The 26375-nt window shown below is 39.5% G+C and overlaps 1 protein-coding gene across 1 annotated transcript; it reads right to left on the minus strand.

Annotated features, from left to right (window-relative positions):
- Positions 1-792: 792 nt before the first annotated feature.
- Positions 793-24977, minus strand: LOC309499136 (GTPase IMAP family member 8-like). The gene is made up of 4 exons (XM_082170201.1): positions 24941-24977; positions 19808-19849; positions 4599-5270; positions 793-2800 (listed from the first exon to the last, which is right to left on the minus strand). Exons 1-4 carry the CDS (start codon positions 24954-24956, stop codon positions 1671-1673), a joined length of 1860 nt encoding a protein of 619 aa, XP_082026327.1. The 5' UTR covers positions 24957-24977; the 3' UTR covers positions 793-1670.
- Between the last annotated feature and the right edge of the window lie 1398 nt (positions 24978-26375).

Consider the following 26375-nt stretch of genomic DNA (forward strand, 5'->3'; position numbering starts at 1 on the left):
TTTTTAGAGTGTTCTTAGAGAATGGTATCCTACCTTTTAGGAGAAATAATGTTCTAACAATATTATTATTAAACATTTTTATAATGTTGTAAAAAAAATGTTATCTGAACTTTTAAAAGAACATTCTGGGAACAAAAATACAAACACCCCCTGAAAACTTTCTAAGAACGTTAGAGAATAATGTTGTAAGAATGGTACACCTAAACATTTTAATAATGTTTTTAAATAATGTTATCCGAACATTTAAAAGAACATTCTGGGAACAAAAATAAAACTATCCGCTTACAACATTATAAGAACGTTAGAGAATAATGTTATAAGAATGTTATTACTAAACATTTTAATAATGTTTTTAGAAAATGTTCTCTAAACATTTAAAAAAACATTCTGGGAACAAAAATAAAACTACCCGCTGAAAACGTTCTATGAACATTAGAGAATAATGTTATAAGAACGTTATTACTAAACATTTTAATAATGTTTTTAAAAAAATGTTATCCGAACATTTATAAGAACATTCTGGGAACAAAAATAAAACTACACGCTAAAAACATTATAAGAACGTCAGAGAATAATGTTATAAAAATGTTACTACTAAACATTTTAATAATGTTTTTAAAGAATGTTCTCCAAACTTTTAAAAGAACATTCTGAGAACAAAACTAAAACTAGCCGCTGAAAACATTTATAGAACAATACATGCTAATGTTCTTAGAACATTTTTAGAACAAAAAATTTCTAGCTGGGTATATTCTTTCAAATATACATATTATGTGTGTGTGTGTGTGTGTTGACATTTTCTTGCAAGATGTTTGATTTAATAATGATTACATTCAGTAGTAGGCTGTTATATGGACAGATGATTAAATATCAATGTGAACTAACATAAAAGAGAAATGAAAGCTTTAGCTTAAGTTCTGCCAGGAAGACTCAATCAGCGCGTCATGAATTACCTCACTTCTAACCAATCATGTGCTAACACTCGCAGTATAAAAGATTGGTACTTACATTTGTCTGAGTTCATAGGATCAGCTGCAGGATATGCAGCTTCCGCTACCCTCGCATTGCGCGCTAAGGACGGGGCCTACGCCAAAGAACTTTATAAATGTATGCTTGCTGGGCTGTTAATAAACATGCGCTTGTTATATCAATTTATCTCCCGAGTCTTTCTGGTAGAACTTCCTTAGTCACTATTATGATAACAAAGTCATAATACTTTTTCTTAATCTGAAGAGTAGATGTTTAACAGAATGTTATTTTAGAGAAAATGGAACATGACCAGGAGCTGAAGATAAAAAAATAAAAAAAAAGACTATCCACCATAAAAGCAAAGCAGCAGTCCAGGGCTTCATTTATCAAATCAATTGTGAGCCCAAGTCAATCATAGAGAACATTAGTGCCAATGGTTTTCACTCTCTACTGAGGGGTACTACAAATCTACAGTCTACTACAAATTCTGCAAATGTGCTAATTAAAAAGTGTCACTCAAATTTCCTCCTTTTTTCAAAAAAACAAAACAAAAACAATTTTTAAACCAAACGGCATTGCAGTAAACAAATTATTACAATCAAAAGCATTAGGTATGTAAGTAGAAAAACGTTGCTTGACAAAATATGAAGCACTGCAAATAATTACAGTATTTGAGACATATATTTAAGCATTAAAATCAATCAAGAAATGACACATCCCTTTGATTTTTTATTCTTCTTCTTTTTCTGCTTTTTGTCGTCGTTCAAGTCTTCGTACCATTCTTTCAGTAGATAATGTTGATCATGTTGCTCTTCCAGCCTATTCTTGAAATCCCAAACTCGCTGCTCTATTCTGTCTCTGAACTCATTCAATTCTTCTGCTTTTATTCTAACATCATCTTCATATTTCATCTTGATCTTCTTCATTTCATCTTCATATTTCCTTTTCATTGTATCGCGTTCTGTTTTCTCTCTTTGAAGATATTGCATTCTTCTCTCTGTTAGTTCTTTCTCTCTTTTTTCTTTTCTGATTTGATTCTGCATTTTCATTTTCTCCTCATCTGCCTTTTGTTTTTCTTCTTCTAGTCTCTGCGTCATGTTTTTCATTTCCATCTCATATTTGGCTTGTAATATCTGTCTCTGGATCTCAATTTCTTTGTCTCTCTCTCTCAGTATTTCCTCCATTCTCTTTTTAATGGACATCTCTGCCTCTTCAAACATGCTGTTAGTGAAGTATCGACCCTCATTAGTATTTTTCACTTCTTCTATCATGTTCAACAGTCGAATCACTTGAGTTTTTTCTTTTTTTTCTCTGTTATTGAAATCCAGGAATCTGTTTCCACATTCTCTGATCAGTTTTTTCAGTTCTCCAGACTTACTTTGCCTCACATAATCTTCGATTGACACATCCTCAAGTTCGTCTCCTCTAGTGAACAGAACAATGCTGAACTGAGCAGCTTCATGACCAAAAATCTGTTTGATCAGATCCATAGTGTCTGCTTCTTCCTTGGTGAATCTTCCTAGACTCAACACAATGACAAACACATGAGGTCCAGGTGATGAAAGTGAAATGCATTTCACGATTTCTTCCGTCACTTGATCATTTGACAGTATCGTGTCAAAGAGTCCTGGAGTATCAACAACAGCTACTGATCGACCATCAACTTCACCAATTCTCTTTTCACAAACTGTCGTCACTGAATCGGAGCTCATTTGGCTGTGAAACTCATTTCTTCCCAGAATAGTGTTTCCTGTTGCACTCTTTCCATTTCCTGTCCTCCCGATCAACACAATCCTCAGACACTCCTGATCATCTGATTCACCTTCAGCACCTGAAAATCACATTGAGAGAAAAAAAAAAAAAACAGACTAACTGAAAACCAGTGCAAAAGTTTAAAAGGATTATGTTGGACTGCAGAAGATTCAGTGGTTTAGTTATCCGACAACAAAAACAGCTGATAAAACTGGTAATTTAATGATTAATTGATGATCTGAAACAAACATTTTTATTAGTGTTAGAAAGACATAATCTTTTCTTTCAACGTACAATCACACTTTCTGTTCTCAAAATTAGCTGTCTAAGGAGGCATTATTTTAAGCCCAAAAAATAAGAAACTTTACAGTTCCTCATAATATCCCATTTTCTGGTAAAATTCTAAGGAGGTATTGACATAAAAATTAGGGAGCCATAAAGATGTTGGAAATAGTCATGCAAAACTGAAATGGGTATGGTAAGTATTACTTCAAGTTAATTTTATTAGGGATGCTTAAATAAAGTTCAAGTTTATTTTCAAGTATACTTTATATAGGAACTATTCTAATATCAATGTACTAGACTTACAAATATACTTGTAAGTGTACTTTTTCAGTAGTATACTTGGGACTAAATTGGCCCGCTTATTAGTGTATAAATGTATACTTTTAAGGATAATTTAGGCCACATCCACACGAAGCCAGAGCTTTCCCTATCCGATATTTTTTTTCCCCGTTCAAAAAAAAAAAAAATCCGTAAACACGGCGTCGTCTCAAGAAATATCTGCGTACACACGAAACCACTGAAACCGACTCAAAACGATGTAGTATACATGCCAGACCAGTATGTGGCGCTGTAATTCTACCACAGACATACACTAAAAACGGAGAAGAAGACTTGGAGCTCGCGCATAAACCTAATAATATTAGGCACAGTAGCTTCTTTTTTTTCTTTTTTCTTTTTTAATCAAGAACTTTGTTGAACAATATGACAAACCATAAATGTAGTTGCTGTGACTTAACGGTGTCTGACTAGTTGACACTTGGTGTGATGACATCATCGTTTCACAAAATATTATCGGATTGGCCGTGCACACGAAAACGCAAGGGCGGCGTTTTCAGATTTATCCACCTTGGGACCCGGTTTCAAAAAATAGCGGTTTCAGTCTCCGAAAACGCCGGATCCGTGTGGACGAAACGCCAATACGGTAAAAAATGTATACGTATACAGCGAAACGCGTCTCCGTGTGGACAGGGCCTTAAGGGTAACAATAGTAAACTTTGAGTACACAACTAGTTTACAACTAAGTTTTTCGTTTGTACTACAACTATACCACAAGTGAACTTATAGGTATACTGACTAGTCAAATACTTATAGCAATTTTAGTTTATGAAAGTACACTTTGACATACTCTCAGTAAACTACAAGTTTAGTAGTTTTATACAGCAAGTATACTTGTAAGTTTTCTTTATAAATCAATAATTTCAAACAATGTAAGTTTATAAGACATTGTGTAAAACTATGTGAAAAAGGTACTTAATAGGCTACTCAATCAAAAGAGTAAACACAACTACAAGCCAAGTATACTTAACATACTAAATTGTACTTTTAAGTAGATCTCGATCAAACGATTGAGTACAAGTATACAGTGCTGCCAGTGACAGTGAATACATTTAACAGCTTGAATGCATGATATCTAATTAATTAAATCAAGACGCTTGGCTTTATTTGCCATTTGATTACTGTATGCAGTTTATGAATTACTTGTACTGTGATCACAGCAAGACAATGAATTTAAAGCTCCATGGCTGAACTTAATTATGAAAATCACACACAGTAAGAACATCTTATTTTGTGTATGAAAATTACACACTTACCCATTATCTGAAACTCTTTGATTTTATTTTCCATTCTCTTCAGTTCTTTTTTATATTTTTCTTCTGTTTCACGTCTGACTCTGTTTTCTTGAGCTTTCACATACATCTGAAGTGAGTATGGTTCAGTGATCATGTTCTCTATATAATCCAGTAGATCTGGGATCGGTCTCGAGTTGGCAGGTTCATTTAACCCCATCACTCTGTACTGACCTCCACAGAGACTGATTAACCTCTGAAATTCCGGGCTGGATTTGACAAACTTTGTCACTCTTTCGTCAACAAAGAGCTCTGTAGTGAAAAGCACCATGAAATGGTCTCTGGAGTCAAATATCTTCTGGATTTTCTCTATTTCAGCTTTGTCTTCATTGTCAAGTGGACCAACAGGAATAATAAGGAGGAAAACATGAACTCCAGGCTCACAGAGAGACACACAGCGGACAGTCTGACGCCTTACTTCATCCTCTGATAGCCAATTGAGAGCTGGAAGCTTCACCAGAGTGATTAGACGTCCATGAAGCTTCTCTTCCATCTGACACACTGTTCTAAACTCTCTTTGATGTGACGAGGAAAGTGTTTTTTCTTCCCTGAAACATTTTGATACGGCATTCAGAGCCGCATCACTTCCACACAACACCAGGTTCAGATTTGGTTTTCTGCATGACCTTAATGACACTGAAAAACATGTTAGGAAAAAGGAGTCAATTTAGAATTGGTACAGTACATACAAAAAGTACATATTCTACTGGAAAATATAACTACAATATATATTGAAATGTGAAAGCAGATAAACAGGCGTCAGTTTGTTAATTGTTATTTGATTATTTCAGTGAATAAAAACTTAAATGTAGGTCTGTTCCAGACACAAATCTAGGTGTCCCGTTTTGTTTAGGAACGGACCAGGAGTAAATCAAAAAACTTTTTATTTAAATACCGAGAGAACAACAGGAGCTTTAGAAAGAGCAAGCACACAGCAAACAATACTGGACAGGGAACTAACTTAAACTGAAGGCTTTAACCGTCAGCGCAGACTGACTTTATTTCTGTCACGTCTACAGAAGATCTTATTGAGAATTAACAGAGGTTTAGATGTTGATGATTTATTGAAAATGTTTCGTTTGAGGTCACCATCATGGAGATCAGTGTTTGCTTTGTTTAACCAGATCTTGAGAGAGTTAATGTCTTTTATCTTCAGTTCATCTATTTTTTAGTCAAAAATTTTTGTCAAAATTTTAAGTCAAAATTAAGTTGAAAGAACATTTGAGGAACATTATATCTTTTAAAACACGTTCCTCTAACGTCAAGAAAACAATCAATAAAGAGTATATAAGGGGAGGGAAAGAGGGAGGTGGCTCTGGTGGAGGATGTGGAGCTGTAGAGGGCTATAAGCAAACAGAGAGGGGGAGTGGAGGTTGGAAGGAGCCAGGAACCGGAGGAGCCAGGTAGGGATCTAGACCACAGCCAGCATGATGTTCCACGGCGGAGTCGCAGGAGGGCAGAGATGAGGAAGGCCTGGGAGATTGAATCAGGTATGTGATTGATTTCCTGCGATGGAGTCAATGGTGGTGGAGACCCAGACGGAGCCGAGAAGATATGGAGCCGGGGTCCAGGGTCCAGACACCGCAGTTCTGGAGGGCCAAGGTAGAGCTGATAGCTCATGGGGCCAAGGCGGAGGTGGGGATCCGCAAGACCACGGTGGAGCTGGAGAGACTGAGGACAACAGCAGAGCCGGAGGGTAGGTGGAGCCTGGTGGAGCCACATGGATGGAAGGCAGAGACTTATCAAGAGGTCAGGAATACTGTGCTGGAAACAAGGGTGACGCCTGACCAAGGCGGACCTGGAGGGACTAGGGAGCCCAGTGGCACCAATGGGATGAGGGGCCTCCGCGGAGACGAGGAAGCATGGAGCCAAGGTGGAACTGAAGGGTCCGAGGGTCGAGGTGGAGTTAGGGGCTCGATGGCTAGAGGCGGAGACAGGGGATCCTTACAACAAGATGGAACTGGGAACTGGAAGGCCTGGAGTGGATTCGCACCACTAGATGGAACAGGCTGAGGATGAGTTGAAAGACAGACAGATAACAGCAGTGACAGGGCTGGGGAACTGGCGGGCTTATGTAGAGGTGGTGGGAGAAGGTGACTCTTGTGAGTGTTCACCCCCAGTGAACTCCCAGGTCCAGATCTAGAAAGTCTCGGGTGTGTTCCTCCAGTGAATGGTCCCCTTGCTCTAAGCAGAGCAATTGGACAGCTGGCAGGTCCATTTTAAAAATAAAAAAACCAAAAAGAGAGGAATATGCTGCAAAAAATCACCTCTGTACTAGTCCGGTATTCTGTCACAGGTTGCTCAAGAGTCAGGCTGCCCCCTAATAGTCGACTAGAAGAGCCTTTATTGACCAAAATTGTATAAGTCGTTTAGTCGCAGAAGAAAAAAAAAAAACGAAAAAGTGGCGAAATCACACAGGTTGTAACGGACAGATCGTTAACGGCATGAAATCGTACTTGGTTACTTACGTAACCTCAGTTCCCTTAGAGATAAGGGACCGAGTACTGCATTGCAAACGCTGTGGGAAAACTCCTTTTCTCGAGAATATTGAAGCCTTTATTTTAAAACGCATTGCAGCTGCACAGCGAGAGCATCATAGCTCGTCTGGGCGAGCTGATTGGCTGTGCTGCGGCAACTTCACGAACCTATGGCGAGTCAGCAGAGGCGTGCGGTCCATGGGAGCGCTTGGCGCCTTGCCAGTCTCGAGCGCGCCAAAATGGGCGTGGCTGGAGAGTATAAATTCAGAGAAAACTCGCCATATGACAGATTTAAATTGACTGAAGCGAAGTACCTGATATGAGCGAAATAGCACGGCAAGGCAACGCAGTACTCGTTCCCTTATCTCTAAGGGAACCGAGGTTACGTAAGTAACCAAGTACATTCCCCTACGAGAACATTCTCTCATACTGCGTTGCAAACGCTGTGGGAACCCATTTTAAAACGCTGTGCTATTCGCCGGTGACTACTCTGAAGGTGTCCGGGGAGCCCCGGGACTTATAACAGAGAAGTCTGAATATCACAGACCAGAATGTCAGGCCTAAAATGATATACACTGCACATAGTGAAGCACAAGGGCCACTAAGTCATACATAGGCCTGGGTCGACAGAGCCAGGGACCTAGAATATCATATACACATAGATAGTGCGAAGCCACTGCAGGATGTGTCTGAGTCATACACAGGCCTGGGTCCGAAGAGCCAGGACCTCAGATAGAGAAAACTCGTGCCTGCAGAGCGGGAACCTCTAGGTTATAAAATCTTACAAATGTGGACGGAGCGGACCAGCCGGCTGCCGCACAAATGTCTTCAATGGGAACTCCACTGGACCATGCCCAAGAGGAAGCCATGCCTCTTGTGGAGTGAGCTCTTACACCTATGGGGCACGGGAGGCCCAGTGAGGTGTAGGCCAGAGAGATAGCATCTACTATCCATCTTGATAGTGTGAATTTCGTGGCCGGCAGCCCTTTGGTGCGGCCCCCGAAACAGACAAAGAGCTGTTCAGACTGTCTGAAAGAGGCAGAACACTCAAGATATATTCTCAGGGCTCTGACGGGGCAGAGCGTGAGGGCATCACTATCTTCTACCGATACCAGAAGAGCTGATAGAGAAATAACCTGGGCTCTGAACGGAGTTGAGAGCACCTTCGGTACATATCCATGTCTTGGTTTAAGGATGACTTTGGAGTCATTAGGCCCGAACTCAAGACAGGAAGCGCTCGTGGAGAGTGCTTGTGAGTCCCCAACTCTTTTAACTGACGCCAGTGCTAACAGCAGAGCGGTTTTAAGAGAGAGAGATCTTAGATCAGCCGACTGAAGTGGCTCGAAGGGAGGTCCCTTAAGAGCTCGTAGAACCAGGGAAAGGTCCCAGGCCGGCACTGAAGGTGGCCGAGGCGGATTAAGTCTCCTGGCTCCTTTAAGGAAGCGAACGATGAGGTTGCTTTTACCAAAAGAAGAGCCAGCCACCGGTACCCGTTGAGGGGCCATGCATGGAGGGCCCACAAGTCGGGACGAGGGTGCCAGATTGTCCTGTTTGCCTGCGTGAGGAGGTCGCTCCTCAGCGGAATCAGCCACGGAGCTCTGAGAACCAAATCTGGGTTCACCAGAGGGGGGCTACAAGAAGGACTGCGCATTTGGTGTTCCTGATCCGTTCGATGGCCTGGGGGAGCATTGAGACCAGAGGGAACACATAAAGGGGAAGGCTGGGCCACTCGTGGGCCAGCGCCTCCCTGCTCTTTGAAAAGAAGATTGGGCAATGACAGTTGTCTTCTGAGGCGAAGAGGTCTATCTCTGCCTTACCGAAGACTTTCCACAACAAGTGAACCGTCCGGGGTTGGAGCGACCATTCCTCTGGGGGAACGTTGCCCTGTGATACCATGTCTGCTCCTATGTTCATCGTGCACGGCACGTGAGCTGCCTGTAAAACCCAGACTCGCTTTGTGATGCGGGAACTATCTCGACTGCCCCTTTCGCTAGCAGACACAACACCTCGGAGCGGAGGACAAGAGCCATAGTGCTCCTTACTGAGGTGTGGATTATAGCGCGAAAGCGCGGCGGTCTGCGGTCGAATTGAAGCGAGTAACCACGCTTTACAATATTCATCACCCAATCTGAAACTCCGGGAATGGCCTGCCAAGCCAGAGCCCGATAAGCCAGAGGTAGGATTATATCTGTCGGTGGAACGCCCAGACTCGGGGGCCCGACCTGACAGGTTTATGTGAGAAATTTTGCTCGATTTGTGCTCTGTGTGGGTCGCTGTTAAAACAGCGTTTGGGTGCAGGGGCGCGTGACAGATGACGGGCCCATTTTTTGCATTTAACACAACTCCAGACGCTTGAACTGAAGAGGGGGCTGTGAGAAGCACTCGAGCGATCTTCGGGGTTGGTCCGTCCGCGACGGGACATATACCCCTCTTTCTGCCGGTTTGGATGGCTTCTTAGGCTCACGGTCCAGTGTAAGCTTGGGCCGGGGGCCCTGGTGCTTAGGGAGCGGGTACCGTTTGGCTGGCTTTAAACGCTGGCCGGTCTCAGCCGCTAGGCGGGGCTGATAGACCTGCGGCGCTGGTTTTTCTGGCTGTGGCGTGCTCTTGGGGCGCCGTGAAGCAGAACTTGAGCGCTTTGGCAGGAAGTGCTTCATGGCACTGGAAGCCTTCTGCGCTTCAGTGAAGCGCTCTGCGAAGCCGCTAACGGAGGGGCCAAAGAGACCTGTCGTGGAGACTGGCGAGTCGAGGAAGGCGGTCCTATCCGCGTCCCTGATCTCAGTCAAGTTAAGCCATACAGATGGTAACCAACCAGAATGCCTATTACCGCCGCGCCAGCCGTCGCGGCAAAAATAAACCAGTCGCATTTCATGACCGCCAGGTGGCGCAAAGGGATATTGTGCAAAATTTTGCATTTTTTTCCCGTAAGTGGGCTTAATGTCAATTAACCCTCTGAGGTCGGAAAACGCGCCCCCGCGTTTTGCTGGATTTTCTTCACATTGTAGTACAATAAACTTAAATTACTCCGTCATTTATGGTTATACAGAAAAAAGAAATATAAAAAAAGAATCTGTGATATTTCTACTTTTGTATGTGTCCACTTACAATCAAATCAAAACATTGTGCTTTTGTAAAATAAAGAAAATAAACAGGGTGTGCGTTCTGCCTCTCCGTCGCGGTGAACTTTTTATTCTTGAGCACGTCTATAAACTGAAACAAAACTCAGCGAATCCTTCTCACACATTTATGAGCCATATACCTTTATACACATTTAAGTGTGTACTTTTAAATGATCGGATTCAAACTGAAAACAAATATTCTCTGTTTAAGTAATTTGTATAAAACCAACAGGATGTCCAGTATCTCAAACGCTTGCTAATTACTTTTAATTCGGCCACGCCCACTCGCGCAAAAGAGATTCACATGCAAATCTCCACATGGGACGCGAACGCCCTCGTTACCTCAAACACAAAACACCAAAACACTTCACAAGTCTCTGCTTTTCGTCGAGTTTGGAAGACACGCTGTGAGCTTACATTGGATTTACATCAGAAGAAGAAGAACGCGATTTGAAGACAAGAAAGATGTAAGGTAAGAAATTCTTACTTATTAGTTTATGGTATTGTTGCATAAACTTCACATTGCAGTTGAACTGTAGCTAGATACTGTATATGGTGAATATTATACTATTTAGACCCGTGTTTACTGTTAAATACTGTTTGTGGATATCTGCTCAAGCATAGATATGTATAACCATAATGTTTAATATTTTGGAGCGCGATGGCGTTTGAATGTATCATATTTTGGAGCGCGCTGTGGGTTTGAATGTATCATATTTTGGAGCGCGATTGCGTTTGAAAGGAAAAATGCACCAAACATTAGGCTTTATGTTTTTACTATTATCTCATTTCATATCATCATAACGAATGGAAACATTTGAAGTCACATAAGATAATCAATATATTTTTCTCTAGCATTGTTACTGAAATCTTTTGGAAGATTTATAGGCTGCTTTGTAAAATTATTTTATGCAGTACTGCACATAGCTTATGCCTACAAGGCACAACAAATATGGTGTTCTTTATATTATATATTGTTGGAAACATTTGTGTGTGTGTGTGTGTGTGTATTCTGTGAATTTTAAAAAGCAATTTTAACCAGAAAAATCTCAAATGTATTCCCAAAATCGTGCAGGCCTAGTTTCTCTTGATACCAGTATGTTCACTTTTTTCTTTTCTTTCAGGGACCAGATGCAACTGAGTCCTGCTGACTTCAACATTCACATGAGTCTCTGTACATGAACATGGTAAAGTGAAAATCAAACACCTTGGAAATGGTATGTACAATGTTTTTAGGAATGGCACAAAGGTCTCTGTCTTTGGATCATTGTTTTCAATGTGCTCTTTTGTCATTTGTATTTTTGGATTGTGTTGTGTTGTAAATAAATCCAAACAATCTAAAAGCCATTCTTTTTTAAATCTCCTCATTCTTTGTGCAAGGTTGCTCTGAATGACAGGGCCTGATCGCTCCTAATAGGGCAGTTAGGGGAGTGTCTTTGTCTTTCTCAGGTGTTAAAACCTTACATATTCATGAGATGATCACGCCTCTTCGAATATGGCTTTGTCACACAAAACACGTCTTAGAAATTTTAAATCAATATATTGTCTTATCTGAATGAGCAGTCAGGGTGATTTTCACATAGTTTTGGAGCAAATATTCTAGGCTACGTCATACAATTTTCAAAAGTCTTGTGAAGAAATAATCAGTATGGGTTTCATGGCCTTATTTCAGTGACAATTTTTTTTTGTATTTTCACAAACCACGCATAAATGTCATTATCTCAAAACTACAAACTTTTACATACATGCTGCTGATATATTATTGTAGCAGAGTTTGTGCTGAATACAGTGTAATTAGACTTTAGCCATGAAAATGTCACTAGTAACAGAAAAAAACACAAATGTCAGAGCATGTCAGAACACTTCCAGGCCCAGAAAACAGCTCAGACCTCAGAGGGTTAACAGTAAGGATGAAATACTACAACTATGGTAAACAGAACAGAACATTTTATAAGGCCAGAAAAATAGAATAACAAGTTAAAAATAGAGACGATAACAATATAACCTGTATTTCATATGGTGAATTACTCTGTTACACCATAGTTTTTTGCTTATATTTATAAAATAAAATGACCATGCATTTCCATTTTACACTAAGGAACAAATATTATACAATGACTTTACTTCTGTAGCCTATAATAATTCCAATCGTAATTTCAAAAGCAGTTCTGTAAATAATAATAATAATAATAAATAAATGAATAAATAAATATATATATATATATATATATATATATATATATATATATATATATATATATATATATATATATATATATATCAATGCTAATTCAATAGACCATATAAAATAGGCTATATAAAATAAATAAAATAAAGATATGCAACACGCACGTTTAAACGACAAACAATACAATCTGAAGTATTCTGTTACGGGTTTTATTCTGGCATGTTGAATTAGTGTTCGACAAACGCGGCGGCGCGTTCATTTGGATTTATTTTTCTCTTAACAGCTAAAATAACTTAATAGGCTACTCTGTAGTTTTTCGGTCATACAGATAAGAGTAGAGTATAGCCTACATCGTTCAAAACTGTCAACTTTTATTCACAGGCCTATTAGGCTAACGACAAAAGTTTGTCGGTCGTCTCTGTCTCCGGGAACTGCGTGTCACAAAAATGAACCGAAATTCACTTGCCTCAGCTCAGTCACGATAAGAAATCGGCTATGTCTAAAGGCTGATTATGAAATCCATATGAAACCGAGAGGTACAGAGGATCTACTCAAACATGTTTAGCATCATGTGAGCGCTTCCCAATGAGGAAAGGGTGAAAATCTCGCTCTAATTAAATGTAGGCTTAATCGCCCTGAATTAAATTGTAAAAACAGATCAAACAAATGTATTTGTCAATGTTGCAATATTGTTTCATTTAAATTCATAATTATTCTATAAATGTTATTTAGTTTAACAGCAGCACGAAGCACTGTGGTTCGAGATTTATTTGAATAAAAAAATAAAAAACTTTATTCACAAATCACACCCTGGTTGTAAGGATTCAAAGATCCCTGTGGAATTTAATATTGAGTTGAACATTTTGTTCATGACAACAAATGAAAATGCATTTGAAGATTGTATTTAGTTTTGCTTGAAAAAAGCTGGCCCAAACTGAAGTAGCGTTTTAATTCTTCAGTTATTGAAATAGGCCTAATTAAATATTTAGTAATAAACATTTATGACATAAATATTACTACATTGCCTAAATTATTTAATTCCTTCATTGTCAACACTTGAATAGCCTATTGCTAATGTCTAGAATAGCGATTTAAGTGTGAATTGCAAACTCTTTGTTTTGTTTAGCAAACTCACAGTCTGTGGGGGGTTTGGAGAAGGCAGTATAGTTGCTTTATCGTGGGGGTGCGGGACAAGAGGTGTTAATGTTCCGTCTTTCATATGGAGAGTGTCGGATAGCCAGCCTGATGGGCAGGCAAAATTCTTTTAAGGATAAATCTCAAAATCTCCAAAAGTCCATATGTAGGCCCTATATCTTATTAAATTATAAATATTGTAGTTTTATTGATTGTATTTAAAGGTTTTCCACACACAATTTCAATTTAGGAGATACAGAGCTCTTTAATTCGCGATCAACCTCGTTTTATTGTAAGGTGAATTCAGCAACAAAGCTGTATTTTTGAAGCAACAAAGGCTATTTGTTACAGTTTTTTTTCTTTCGTGATTTGTGTGGACGACACGCAGCGACATATACAGTATTATCAGCTGTATGTTTCTACCCTGAAATGTTTTATTTCGAGAAAGACCCGGCACGCACAGTGAGGGAGACAAAATAAACTTACTAAAAAAATATCCAGCGTGAGAGAGAGGCAAAGAAAAGTGTCTGTTCTTAATTTATGTTGCTGTGAACTATTTTCGTTTTGTACCGTTTTAATTTTTTAACTTAGCTGCAATTTCTTTGACAATAGAAATTTAAAATGTTGCAAGAATAAGATTCTGTGTTTCTTATTTTGCATCGCAAAGGGAATAAACTCTATCGATGCAACCCTGTTTTAAATAAATAAACTGTCCCGACACTTTATTTATATACCTTGAAATGTGCGATGTGTTTTTAAACTTAATTTTATTTTTATTTTACATTTTCATTGTTTATTATTTTTTTTATTGAAAGCAATACTGTATTGAAAGTATTTTTCTGATTTGTTCGATCTGTTTTGAAAAATGTCTTCCATTGCTATGGCCGGGTATCACGCAGTCATCTCAATTTCGTGAATGATTCACAATTTTTTTTTTTTTTTAAATAGCAGATTAAAGACGAGCTTCATCATCTTCATTTTCTGGTGCGATCGGCTGACAGTCTTCCTTCATCAGTTGTGTCGTCTTTGCAGCGGCTCAACTGGAATGTAGCACATGTATGTTGTAATGTACAATTGATAATTAAACAAGATGCTTGACTTTAATAAACAGATACATATTTAAGCATCAAGAACGGAAAAACATAAACACTGTCGGCAACACTGAGATTCGATCTCAGATCGCTTGAAGGTCCGCGAGGCTCATGTTGTTGCATTGACCACAGAGCTATCGTTTGAAATACTGTTAAAGTGATGTCTTATGCTCTTAAAAAGTCTCATTGATGTGGCCTAATATTTTTCTATTGCAATGTTTTATGTTGAATTTTTTTTCATTATTCAATTTAATTTCAGTAATTTCAGTACTGTGATTATGAATTCGTTCAATGTTTCATTTGAATTGACTTGCTACCAGCTTTCAATCGCTCTCAATGAGCCGCGGCGCGGCGGCAGGTTACGTAAAGGAGGGAGAATAAACTGACACTTTGCAAAGTCTGTGATTGTAGCGCCTCTTAGTGGTAAGAGGCTGCAAATACACACCCGCAATTTACCGCCGCGGGAACGGATCCATAGCGCGGAGGAGCTTAGCCTGGAACACCTGGAGGATCGCCATGGTGTGCAGTGCAGAGGCAGCTTGACCGGTGGTGGAATATGCGTGGCTGACCATAGCGAAAGTAGTCCTGCACGGCTTAGATGGGTGTGTCGTTTTTGTTCTCCAACTGTCTGCAGTGGGAGGGCACAAATGAGCGGCGACCGCTTCTTCAAGTGGCGGGAGCGACACATAGCCCTTTTCCTCAGCGCCGTCAACAGTAGAGAGCGTAGCAGAAGCAGAAGAGCTCATTTGCGCTGAAAAGGGCACACGCCAGCATTTTGTGAGCTCCTCGTGGACCTCGGGGAAGAATGGAGCGGCGCGCTGGCGAGGGGCATGTTGGCACCCCGGCAGGAACCACTCATCAAGGCGGCTTCTAGCAGGCTCAGCTGGGGAAAGCCAGTCGAGACCCAGCTCGTCGACAGCGCGAGTCACGACGCGGAGAAGTTCGGCGTCAATGTTTGTTCTAGTGTCGAAACGATCAGACTGAGAGGGAGGGGCGGGGTCCGTGGAGCCCAACCAATCCTCACCCTCAGATGCCACCACCGAAACAGCGTCATCCAGTTCTTCAGCAGATCCGCCGAAAGAAAAGAGTCCCGCCGCTTCAAGAGAGGGTCACTCTTAGTGAACAGAACCGGAGAGGTATCAGATCCTGGTGTGGGCGAGGCACGCGGGGAGGGACCCAGTGTGCACACGCTTAGATCACCACGCTCGTGGATCCTCTGCTCGCGCCGCTTCTTCCTTCGGGGCTCGTGGGGCGCCGGAGACGGAAGATGGGCGGGCTCGCTCTCTGACGTAGTGAGAGCGAGTCTGGATCGGAGCACTGCAACAGGCATACTGTCATATGAAAGGCAGCCGCCTTTATTGAGCGCTGCCTCTGCATGTTCAGGGCCGAGACAGACAGCTCACTGGGTGTGTCGGTCCGACAAGTGAAGGGGAATCCCGCAGGATTCGCAGACGGGGAGCGGCATTTGCAACAACGTGCTCTGCTCTTTTAGAAAGGAAGCGTTTATAAAGGATATTCGCCGGATGCCACAGGGAAACGTTGAGCTGGGCGAGGTCTGCCAAGGCGCTGAAGCTGTTCCGCTGCAGGGGCTGTTCGACGGCGAGGAGGCTTCTGTATCCAGAGAAGTCAGTGACGAGCTAAATCTCAGAGCTGAAGGAGATTAAATCTGTCATATGGTGAGTTTTCTCTGAATTTATACTCTCCAGCCACGCCCATTTTGGCGCGCTCAAGGCTGGCAAGGCGCCAAGTGCTCCCATTGGACCGCACGCCTCTGCTGACTCGCCATAGGTTTGTGCAGTTGCCACAGCACAGCCAATCAGCTCGCCCAGACGAGCTATGATGCTCTCGCTATGCAGCTGCAATGCGTTTTAAAATAAAGCCTTCAATATTCTCGAGAAAAGGAGTTTTCCCACAGCGTTTGCAACGCAATACGAGAGTACATTCTCCTAAAGGAACCAAACATTCGCCTACCATTTATCGACCTCAAATATGGCTTATCACTTGAAACATGTAAGTAGCAGCAACTTTACAAGTCTGCTTGCTCTAATGTTAGCCTAGACAAATGTGCACTATTATTAGGTTCATATCTAAGTGTTTGTATGAAGAGCTCTTACTGCATGACAAACAGGCGTCGGTACATCAATTGCATTTAACTTAAAATACTCCGCCATTTTTGGTCATACAGATAAGAGTAATGCAACCTGTAAAGGGTCTACTTTTATTTCTGTAAACTCACAATAACAACAAAACGTTGTGTTTTTGTAAAATAACAGCACTTTCTGTCGACATAAATTAACCGAAATTCAGCGTATACTTGCCTCACAGACATGATAAATATACCTAAAGCTTGAAACTTTTACATTTTAAAGTTTCCTAATGTTGTTTTGGAGTCTCCTACAACATGTTTACAAGCATCAAAGGTCAAAATACTGTTTAATGTCCTCATAATATACATTTGCACATCACCACATTTTCAATGATTCTCAAACGACTCGTCAGATGAATCTCTAAATCCTGCCTTTCCGCAAACTACTCTGCTCTGATTGGCCAGACAGCTCAGTCTGTTGTGATTGGTCTACCATGTACAGCGAGTGTACAATTGTAATTCCTCACCATCAGCATTAACATGTGCATGTCCATCAACAAACCGATTATTTTACTTGTGCTAATTTATTTACATGCACATGTTAATGCTGAGTATTTTTTCTAATATATTGTGGTGAACACGTGGAAACTGTCTCAATAACAGTGCATGTAAGCAATGTATAATGTATATATAGTCAAGCTCTAGCGTGAATGACTTATGTAACATAAATGTTGGTAAAACAAATCTTGCTCCATGCTTAATCTTTACTCAAACTAGTGAGAACGACAGACAATCTGCATTAATAGACACAGTTATAGGTAATAGTGGCCCACAACTAATTAGCAGATGTATTTCAGGCCACATCCATGAAGCCAGAGCTTTCCCTCTCCGTTTTTTTTTTTTTCTACGTAAAAAAAAAAAAATTCCGTAAACACGGTGTCGTCCCAAGAAATATCTGCACACACGAAACCACTGAAACCGACTCAAAACGATGTAGTATACATGCCATTCCAGTATGTGGCGCTGTAATTCTGCCACCTCTATTTATCCACCTTAGGACCCGGTTTAAAAAAATAGCGGTTTCAGTTTCCGAAAACGCCGGATCCGTCTGGACGAAACGCCAATACGATACAAAATGTGTACGGATAGAGCTAAACGCGTCTCTGTGTGGACAGGGCCTCAGTAAGAGTTAGCGAGTTAGCAGGAGACCAACACAATATAAAAACTCAAAACTAAGTATTTTGCACGCCATCTTTCAAGAGCAAACGGTTTGCGAATCCTACATTGAACTCAGAGATTTAAGAAGCAGTCGTCAGTAAAATAAAGGGAACACAGCAAAAATGTTGGATTATACTGCTGTGATATCGTGGTAAAGATGAACTTTAACCACTGATTCTTCACAGGCACGCGCATGGCAGTGCCTTGGGCAGTGAAAAAGAAAAAAAAAAACTTTACCTTCACATTGTAGAGCATCTTCTCAACATGAGAGTGAAGTTTTCCCTGGTGCCTGCGCGCGCAATAAGTGGGCGGGCAAAATTAATGTTTCGTCTTGACGTCACAACAAAACCGCTTATGACTCGTTTGAAAAACGATTCATTTAATTGACTCAAAGTCGACTCTTACTTAATAAAGACAATAACTTTATATACGGTGCACTTTCAGATGTAAAACTTTGCAGGATGTTTTCATTCACTTAGAACTATGTTACACACAGGGGTTAAATTGGGATTTATTATGTGGGGGGGCTATATACATTCATTATATATTGCTGCATACATTTATCCATGTCGGAGTTCTGAGTAATAGCCTACCTAGGTGCGCGATCATGGTCGACTGACAACGAGATTAACCCTCTGGGGCCTAAGGTGTTTTTGGGGTCCTTGAGATGTTCTGACATGCCCTTACATTTTTTCAGTTGCTTATAAACATATTAATGGCAAAGGTGTAATTACACTCTATTTAGCACAAACAGGGCTACCATAATATGTGAGCAACATGTATATACATGTTTGTATTTATGAGAAATTAATGTTTATGCATGGTTATTGAAAAAACAAAAAATGAACATTTCTGAAATAAGGCCACAAAACACATACTAAATATGTGTCCATAAGACTTCTGAATAATGCATTTTGTCGCCTAGAGTTTTTTCTCCAAAATGATCTGAAAATCATCCTGCCTAATCATTCACATAAAACAATACATTGATTTAAATTTTGTAAGACACTTTTTGTTTGGAAAGGCAATATGCGGGTGGGTGTAAACGATCCAACACCATCATGAATATTGAGTAGTTCACACCTGAGAAGACAATGGGGCCCGCATAATTAGCCTTTCATTCAGGTGTGTCACTGAGCCACAAGAAAAAATGCAAGGACAAAAAATATATATATGGTTCACAGTTGTTGTTGTTGTTTTTTTCCACAAATTGTGCTTGCAAATTGTATAATATCCAAGGTAAACATTTCTAGTAATTGTGCAGTTAATTGTTCTCATACTGTATTTTCAGATTTGGAATATATTCTCTACCCAAATGTGTCACTAATAAAACACAATAAAAATTATTTAAAGAGAAGGCTTATATTGACCTTTTAAGATTTTTCTTACATCTAACCTTATATATATATATATATATATATATATATATATATATATATATATATATATATATATATATGGTCAGATGAGAGCATATATATATATATATATATATATATATATATATATATATATATATATTGCTATTTTATTAAAAAGGTTATACAATTACAACAACAATTAGTAGTATATATAGTAATAGTATATATATATATATATATATATATATATATATATATATGTATATGTATATATATATATATATGTATATATATATATATATATATATATATATATATATATATATATATATATATATATATATATATATATATATATTTAACATATGAGCAGAAATTGGCAACATTATAAGCTTATTTGATGTGGCAGTATTTTACAGTAAAAACGTTATAATCTATCCGATTAGCCAAATCAAATGCAATTATGCTCTCATCTGTTGTTATACTTAATTGGTTTACATACTGGTAGGTCGATCACCACTTCCACTCCTCCTCCTCCTTATTCCTGCAACAAAAATAGGGGCAGCATGAAACAATGAGAACGCCTAAGCAGGGCAGTTTCTAGGTGGTCGTCTATAGGGTGCCATCAGCTGCAGGAAGCACTATCGACACAACACCCCTGTTAACACATTAACTCTACATTTTGCAAGAATTAATGTGTGTGTGTGTGTGTGTGGAGGTTAACCCTGGGGCTACCCAAGAGGTGTTTCACGGCCCCTGCTCCTTAAATAATTAAAGAGTGGAGTAGCATTGTTATGTTACATTGTTATAGTACAAAGAACTGCTTCTGTGCATTCCCTCTCATTCTTTCAGGTTCAGCAACATACATTTGAAAACTTAATTTACAATTCAAATCAATCTAAAATTCAAATGAATGCAATGTTTCCTATAGCCTTAACAGTAACGTTTGTGTATATTGTGTTGGTGACATGAAAGTGGTCATAATTCTTATTATTGAATACCTGCTGTTGCAGATTTATATAAATAAATAAGTAAAAAAAAAGGGTGAATAAATAAAACATTGTTTTTTCACTGTTATTTTACTGTGTTTTTGTTATGTTATTATTGACCATTATGCCTGCTGTTGCTTATTTTACTGTGTTTTTGTTATTATTGACCATTATGCCTGTTGTTGCAAATTTGCAACATACCAAATTGACCCCAAATTGACCATTATGCCTGTTGTCGCAAATTTGCAACATACCAAAATTTCTATTTATTTGTTGTGCAAAAGTGAAATTGATAATCTCAACATTATTTACCATCTTAAAGGCAAAAACACACATACATTTTTTTTTATATCAGAATCAGAATCAGAATCAGAATCAGAATCAGAAAGAGCTTTATTGCCAAGTGTGCTTGCACCCACAAGGAATTTTTCTTGGTACTGAAGCTTCCAGTGCACATATACAAATACAAATACAACAAGAAACATAGTAATACAAATTCTAAGAATAAAATATATAAAAAAAATAAAAAATAAAAATAGTATAGAAAGTCAAAAAAGGGGTCACAGTTGGGTTTAGTCTGAATAAACATTTACAGATTATGAACATATTTACAGTATTTTGAGTAATATGAATTATAATATAAATATAAATATCACCTGAGTTAGAGAATATTACACTAGACAGTGGGAGTCTAGTGCATGTTACAGATTATGAACATATTTACAGTATTTTGAGTAGTATGAATAATATAAATATAAATATCACCTGACTTAGAGAATAGAATATTGCACTAGACAGTGGGAGTATTGCACTTACAGGCATATGCATTGGGGGGCATGTTAAGTGTTCAGAAGGGAAATGGCCTGTGGAAAGAAACTGTTCCTGTGCCTGGATGTTCTTGTGGCCAGTGATCTGTGTCGCCGTCCTGACGGTAACAGTTCAAACAGGGGGTGTCCAGGGTGAGTGGAGTCTGTGATGATTTTACCTGCTCTCTTCCTCACTCTGGAAGAGTACAGGTCCTGGAGGGTTGGCAAGGGGGCACCAATAATCCTCTCTGCAGTCCGGACTGTCCGTTGTAGTCTCCTGATGTCCGATTTGGTAGCTGAACCAAACCAGACAGTGATGGAAGTGCTTAAAACAGACTCAATGACAGCTGAGTAGAACTGGATCAGCAGCTCCTGTGGCAGATTGAACTTCTTCAGCTGGCGAAGGAAGTACAGTCTCTGCTGGGCCTTTTTCACAATGGAGTCAATGTGATTTGCCCACTTCAGGTCCTGAGAGATGGTAGAGCCCAGGAACCTGAATGACTCCACTGCTTCCACAGTGCTGTTCATGATGGTAAGAGGGGGGAGTGCTGGGGATTTTCTCCTGAAGTCCACAATCATCTCCACTGTTTTGAGCGTGTTCAGCTCAAGGTTGTTATAGCTGCACCAGACAGCCAGCTGTTCAACCCCCAGTCTGTAAGCAGACTCGTCACCATTTTGGATGAGACCGATGACGGTGGTGTCGTCTGCAAATTTCAGGAGCTTGACAGAGGGGTCTTTAGAAGTGCAGTCATTAGTGTACAGGGAGAAGAGCAGTGGGGAGAGAACGCACCCTTGGGGGGCGCCAGTGCTGATGGTGAGGGTCCTGGATGTGAGCTTCCCCAGTCTCACTCGCTGCTGCCGGTCCGTCAGGAAGCTGGAGATCCACTGACAGATTGAGGATGGCATGGAGAGCTGAGTCAGTTTGGCTGTGAGAAGATCAGGGATGATGGTATTGAAGGCCGAACTGAAGTCCACAAATAAGATCCGTGCATAAGTCCCAGGTCTGTCAAGATGTTGCAGGATATAGTGCAGTCCCATGTTGACTGCATCATCCACAGACCTGTTTGCTCTGTAAGCAAACTGAAAGGGATCCAGCAGGGGTCCAGTGATGTCCTTCAGATAGGCCAGCACCAGTCTTTCAAACGACTTCATGACCACAGACGTGAGAGCGACAGGTCTGTAGTCATTAAGTCCAGTGATTTTAGGTTTTTTGGGAACCGGAATGATAGTGGAGCGTTTGAAGCAGCAGGGAACTTCACACTGCTCCAATGATCTGTTGAAGATCTGCGTGAAGACTGGGGCCAGTTGGTCAGCGCAGGCTTTTAGACAAGCAGATGAGATGCCGTCTGGGCCTGAAGCTTTCCTAGTCTTCTGTTTTTTGAAGACTCGGCTCACGTCCTCCACACAGACCTTAAGCTCAGGTTGGATGGCAGAAGGGGGGAGGAGAGGGGTTGCAGGAGGTGATGGTGGATGTGTGAAGTGCACATCAGAGCGGGTGTGAGGTGTGAGTCTGGGCTTCTCAAACCTGCAATAAAATGCATTGAGAGTGTCGGCCAGTTGTTGATTCTCCACAGATGGGGGGGATGGTGATTTGTAGTTGGTGATGTTCCTCAGGCCTCTCCAGACTGATGCCGGGTCGTTGGCTGAAAACTGGGTTTTCAGCTTTTCAGAGTAGCTTCTTTTAGCAACTCTGATCTCCTTTGTCAGTCTGTTTCTGGCCTGGTTATACAAGATTTTATCCCCACTTCTGTAAGCATCCTCTTTGGCATGACGAAGCTGTTTGAGTTTCCCAGTAAACCATGGTTTATCATTAGTGAATGATAAGAATGTCCTGGTAGGAATGCATGTATCCTCACAGAAACTGATATATGATGTTACAGTATCTGTGAGCTCATCCAGATCGGTGGCTGCAGCTTCAAAAACAGTCCAATCAGTGCAATCGAAGCAGGCCTGTAGATCCTGCTCTGCTTCGTTGGTCCATCTTTTTACAGTCCTTATTACAGGTTTAGCTGATTTCAGTTTCTGCCTGTAGGTCGGTATAAGATGAACCAAACAGTGATCAGAGAGCCCCAAAGCTGCCCGTGGGACGGAGTGATACGCATTCTTTATCGTGGTGTAACAGTGGTCCAATATATTACTGTCTCTGGTAGGACATGTAACATGCTGTCTGTATTTTGGCAGTTCACGGGAGAGATTTGCTTTGTTAAAATCCCCAAGAATGATTAAAAGAGAGTCTGGGTACCTTTGTTCCATTTCAGCTATATGTTCAGCCAGCTGTTGTATCGCCGCGCTCACACACGCGTCTGGAGGAATGTAAACATTCGCGAGAATGAATGAGGAAAACTCCCGTGGCGAGTAGAAAGGTTTACAGTTCATGAAATGCACCTCTAAGTTAGGAGAGCACATCTTCTTCAGTGTTGTTACATCTGAACACCAACTTTCGTTAATGTAGAAACACAATCCACCACCTCTCGTTTTCCCCGTTAGTTCCGCGATGCGATCCGCTCGGAACAGCTGAAAGCCCGGCAGATGTAGTGCGTTGTCCGGTATGGCTTCACTCAGCCAGGTTTCAGTGAAGCACAGAGCAGCGGAGTTTAAAAAATCCTTGTTAGTGCGGGTGAGGAGAAGAAGTTCGTCCATTTTGTTAGGAAGAGATCGGAGATTTGCAAGATGAATACTAGGGAGTGCAGTGCGGAGGCCGCGCTCGCGGAGTTTCACCAGCGCGCCAGCGCGCTTCCCGCGTTTGCGTCTGACCGCGCGTTTGAACAACACCGCTGCCCCTCCGACGAGAATGTCCAGTAAAACGTCTGAGTAATCAAAATCTGTAGAAAAGTTGTCTGGTGTGTGTTTCCTAATGTCCAGTAGTTCGTCTTTGGTGAAACTGATAGGAAAAGAATGACTAAACGCAGAACAAACCAACAAAAACAACACAATAACTGGAGAGCTCCACACCGAGGCAGCCATCCGCGGCGCCATCTTGTTCGTCTTGTTTATATATACAGCTATATAAATTCAGGCGTTAAGGGGTTAAGTACGTTTAAGCAGCCAAATCTCTTTAAATAAAGACATAGCTTAATAAAATAATAATGTAAAGATAGAATAATATATATATATATATATATTTTTTTAAATTTTCAAAATGAATGACGCCATCAGCAAAATAATTTATGTGGTATAAAAATAAAAATAAACTGTTCAAAAACATAAGTTTACATGTGGGCACCCTATGAATCTTATCAAAAGAATATAATTACTTATAGGGTATAATAAATAAACTGTTTGAAAAATATTTTATTTGGTGCCACTGGACAGAAATTACTTAGGATTACTTTGCAATTACCTTTTTAGTTTTTTTTGTCACTCATACTTAAAATGTTCCACATTCAAGTTTGAAAATGGTCATGCCTATGTTTTATATTAAATATTCACCTAATTAAGGTATATATAAAAGACAATTTTACAAACAACAAGAAACAACTAAGAGAAAACACCAGAACACAATAAAAGCCATACATGCGACACAACTACATGCCTACAAACACAAAATCCACAAGAATTGAGTGGCAGATCTTTGAGTAAATTAATCAGCATTTAATTCATGTCAGTGCATTGCCTTTGATGTTTCTTACAGCATATTAACTCATTTATTTTATTTATTTCATTCTTTCATTTCCTGGTTTGCGGAACAGTGGAATCTACAATCATAAAAAACAAAACAATAAACAAAAACAAAAAAAACATCCGAGGTACTCCAAATTGTTGCCTATAGTGGAATTTAACCAAGACAAATCAGGAAATTAATGACAAAGTAGCATTTTACATGTTTTGTAGAACTCTTACCTATACTGTCCGCCATTTCAGGTGTCCACTAAAGCACCTGCTACTGAAACACCTGGAACTTTGAACTCTGAAACACCTGGAACTTTGAACCCTGAAACGCACAGAGATAAACAACCGCTTGTGGAAACACTGAATACCACAGATACATTTTTTTTACTGAACTGTTTATCCAATTAAAACATATTTCTTGAAATATGTCCTGCAATGCGTTTCTAAAACACAAACAAAACTATAAACACAAATGTGAAATTTTAAACATTACTTATTTAAAAAAAAAAAAAAAAAAAAAAAAAAAAAAAATATATATATATATATATATATATATATATATATATATATATATATATATATATATATATATATATATATATATATATTAGCAAATAATAAAGTTTTGCAAAAGAAAAGTTTATTATTTGGCAGCTGCTGTTTGCACGAATGAACAACATTGAAAGAAACAGTACAACTTGCTGAAATGTATATTCCTCATAGATAATATCGACCAATCAATCAAACACAGGGGTCAATAAAACAGCTGGAGAACAATTATGTCACATAACATTTACCTCAGGAAAGCCATTTGATGGCCATAATATAGGATAGCACGTTATTGGCTAAGTTAGAAAAAAAGAGCTATAGAGAGTATTTTGCTAAATGTGTACTATATTACATATCTATTATAGTTTTACTTTATAATAATGATATTTTAAATCATTAAATAAAGTTGTTGTTATTATAATAAAAAAAAGCGCATTATATTTATTGGAGTTATTTTTAACCTTAAATAATACTGCCAGCTGATAGGGCTCTCTGTATGTTTACAGCATTAGGTGAGTTGTTTTTTTTTTTCTTGAGAAAAATGAATGCCTATCTTGTGTACCTAATATTTATCCAAATGAGTCAATATTAAATCAAATCACAATAATTTAATTGAATTGAAATAATAAAAAAGCGTAGCTTACCATAAATTGTACCATGTAAACATTGTAACATGTTGTCACTAAACCTAATACAATTCAGTTTAGTTACTAAAATGTTTTGACAATCACAATACACTTATTGTGATGCAAGTTTTTTTTGCAACCTCCCCCCCCCCCTAATCTCCCCAAATCTCACTCCAAGTTAAACTCAAAAGTATATATATATATATATATATATATAAAAAATAAAAAAAAACTTTTAAAAATTACACATTTAATGGTGAATTGTTCATTTGCATACACGAGCATAACTGGGGCCTGTACCATGAAGGTAGCTGAACAAACTCGGGGTTACAGGATTAGTTTTGAGTTGACAAAACCAAACCGATGCAATCAGGCTTTATTGGTACCATGATGCAGCTCATCAACTTTCTCTGTCAACTCAGGCTTTGATCCTTAAGCTATGATTACTCCACGCGCGCGTGCACATAAAAGAGTGACGTCGACACTGAACA

This window comes from Leuciscus leuciscus, assembly GCF_965113295.1.
Source record: "Leuciscus leuciscus genome assembly, chromosome: 1".
NCBI classification, from domain to species: Eukaryota; Metazoa; Chordata; class Actinopteri; order Cypriniformes; family Leuciscidae; genus Leuciscus; species Leuciscus leuciscus.